General features: G+C 40.9%; 1 protein-coding gene across 1 annotated transcript; it reads left to right on the top strand.

Moving 5' to 3' along the window:
• Positions 1–593: 593 nt before the first annotated feature.
• Positions 594–2376, top strand: LOC145861665 (equistatin-like). Its single transcript, XM_082964514.1, has 5 exons — positions 594–630; positions 1140–1203; positions 1848–1979; positions 2074–2169; positions 2253–2376. The coding sequence occupies exons 2-4, from the start codon at positions 1152–1154 to the stop codon at positions 2151–2153; spliced, it is 264 nt and encodes an 87-aa protein (XP_082820640.1). The 5' UTR covers positions 594–630; positions 1140–1151; the 3' UTR covers positions 2154–2169; positions 2253–2376.
• The last annotated feature ends 637 nt before the right edge of the window (positions 2377–3013 follow it).

Below are 3013 nucleotides of genomic sequence, written 5' to 3'. Positions count from 1 at the left end.
AGTTTCAGCAAATATACTGAAGTATCAACATGAAATGTAATTGATAAAATATACTTAAGTTCAAAAGTAAAAGTATAAATCATTTCAAATTCATTATATTAAGCAAACCAGACGGCACCATTTTCTTGTTTTTTTATTTGATTACGGATAGCCAGTGTCACACCAACTCTCAGACATAATTTGCAAAGGAAGCATTTGTGTTTAGTGAGTCTGTTAGATCAGAGGCAGTAGGGATGACCAGGGATGTTCTCTTGATAAGTGTGTGAATTAGACCATTTTTTCTGTCCTGCTAATCATTCAAAATCTAACGAGTACTTTTGGGTGTCGGGGAAAATGTATGGAGTAAAAAGTACATTATTTTCTTTAGGAATGTAGTGAAGTGAAAGTTGAAATAAATAGAAGTAGTAAAGTAAAGATACCCCAAAATACTACTTAAGTAGTACTTTAAAGAATTTTTACATAAGTACTTTACACCACCAGCTAATGGCCGACATCGGGATCTCTTGTTGGGTTAATGAGGCAACTAGTCACACCTGTGACAGATCCTTTAAAAGGAGAGGTGGAAGAGGTAGACCATAACTCACAGACAACAGAGAGACAACCAGTGAATCCCTTGGAAGAGTGCAGAAGGTGAGCTTGTGATATTATTTAGTAGACTTGCTGCCTCTCAAATGGCACGTTAATCTTATGTGGCCCTGGTCAAGTGTAGTGCACTATATATGACCCCCCTGAATTTAAGAGCATAGACTAATAGTTACCTTTGTAGTGAATAGAAGTCTCTGTCAAGATCTAGTCTGCTTCCCCTTCCCTGCGTAGTGCACTGTGGGCCCTCGTCAAAGGTGGTTCACTACATAAGGAATGAGGAGCCATTTGGGAAGGATTCATATTCCTGTGTGCCAGGCTCTTCAACCACATACAATAGATTAGATGATACCTGAATTTTAGTGGAAGAATCGTAGCGCGCCGTGTTGCCGATACTCGCTTGTTGGGGTCCTCAGGACTGGGTTTAGCAATTGTTGCATAAGTTTTGTACTTAACACAGGGTTTCCTCAACCTCTCCTCTAGTACCCACAGCCATTCCAGATGATTTAAAATGCTCAACTAATCTCGCTCTTGTTCGCTCTCTCTCTCTCTCTCAGGAGACTATCACCATGGCGATATTGACCATCATTCTGCTTGTTAGCACAGCTTTTGCTCTGGGAGGTAAGAGTGATGTACCTCACACTTACTCACCAACATTTGAATAAAAACGTTAGTGGGTGTTGATCTGTCCTATTCACACACGTACGTATTAATGTTTTGTTTCATAACCAGTTGTCCCTTGGGCAGCCATTATCAACCGTGACACTGGAGAGAAGGTTGTCTTGCTCAAGGGCACATAGACAGATATTTTAACTTGACATTCAGGGATTAAAACTAGGAACCTTTGTGTTACTGGCCCAACTCTCTAACCGCTAGGCTACCTGCCACTCCTCTTGTTCCAGAGATGTATATTGGTGTCTAGATGCTGGACTGAGGTATTCTGATATGAATGGTTTGATCATTCAACTGGATGTATGATTGGATTGTCAGGAAGTAACACTGACACAACTTACCCCCACTTTCAGTCTTAGTTTCATCAGCTGTTATACAAAAGACAGAAACTGAATTGACTGCACAGGGCTTTTAAACAAGTAGCGCAATTTCAGTATTTAGCCAGGAAGTACCTAGGTTACATCTGAAATGGAACATATTCCGTATAAAATACTTCTGACCAGGGCCCATATGGGACGCAACCCAAGATTCCGGCATGCATGTGCTGCAATGTTATGTCCACATTACAATCAATCTATGTTACCTGTGTCCAGATGCTACGTTACGACCCATGACCCCCTGTGAGCGTGCTAGATATGCCGCGACACATGGCCCAATTGGAGCCTACATCCCCACGTGTGACGCCGCTGGACGATACACCCCTAAGCAATGTTCGGGCTCTACAGGTTAACACGGACGCACATATACACACACTAAATTCTCCAATTCAGTTGAATGTTACAGTAAATATTGTATGTGCAACATGTCTATTTCTGGTAGGTTACTGTTGGTGTGTGACCACTACTGGACAGAAGATTCAGGGTACGGAGACTCCACCAGGCACTGCTATCAACTGCTAGCAACTGTTCCACCAAGGTGTGTGTATATACATACTCATTCACTAAATGTTATTTCTTTGCAGCTGATTCTGGATGTTAATGTTTTTTGTCTAATTGTAGATGAAAGGCGTTGGAATGAAGTCTTTGAAAAGACGGACAGTTGTCTTTACTGTACGACAGGAACTGATTCACGCCCCATATAAATGCATGAAGAAATCCAGAGATTAAACTGTTGATTTACTTACTTTATTGTTGGTGTGATTATCTGAACCAGTCCATTTCTGGGAAATGGAGGAAGGAGTAGGACTGTATTACCGGCAGTTACAAGAAATGAAGGCAGTCAAATTCCACGTGACCATTTAGTAATTAGGCTTCTCCAAGCTCTGATGCTGGTGATGGTCATTAGTTGCCTGGTACTCAGCACTCTATTGTCCCTCTAATCACTCTGACATCAATGCAAATGTAAAACATTTCATGAGCTCATGTTGCGCAACATTTCTATAACCTATGCAATTGTCTGAGAACTGCCTCATGGCTTCTATTAGAAAGAGGATCCCATCAGCTTTCTATAGGTTAGATCTACTATATTTGCAGTACCAGTCAAAAGTTTGAACACACCTACTCATTCCAGGGTTTTCATCTAATATTTTCAACTATGACATAACACATGGAATCACATCTTAAACCAAAATATATTGAGATTCTTCAAAGTAGCCACCCTTTGCCTTGACAGCTTTGTACACTCTTGGCATTCTCTCAACCAGATTCATGGAATGCATTTCAATTAACGGGTGTGACTTAATTTGTGGAATTTCTTTCCTCAATGCGTAAGAGCCGATCAGTTGTGACAAGGTAGGGGTGGTATACAGAAAATAGCCCTA

The sequence above is a fragment of the Salmo salar genome, chromosome 18 (genome assembly GCF_965601325.2).
Source record: "Salmo salar chromosome 18, fSalSal1, whole genome shotgun sequence".
In the NCBI taxonomy this organism is placed as follows: Eukaryota; Metazoa; Chordata; class Actinopteri; order Salmoniformes; family Salmonidae; genus Salmo; species Salmo salar.
The sequence above is the reverse complement of the archived record's forward strand: the minus strand, read 5'-3'. Positions and strand labels throughout refer to the sequence as shown.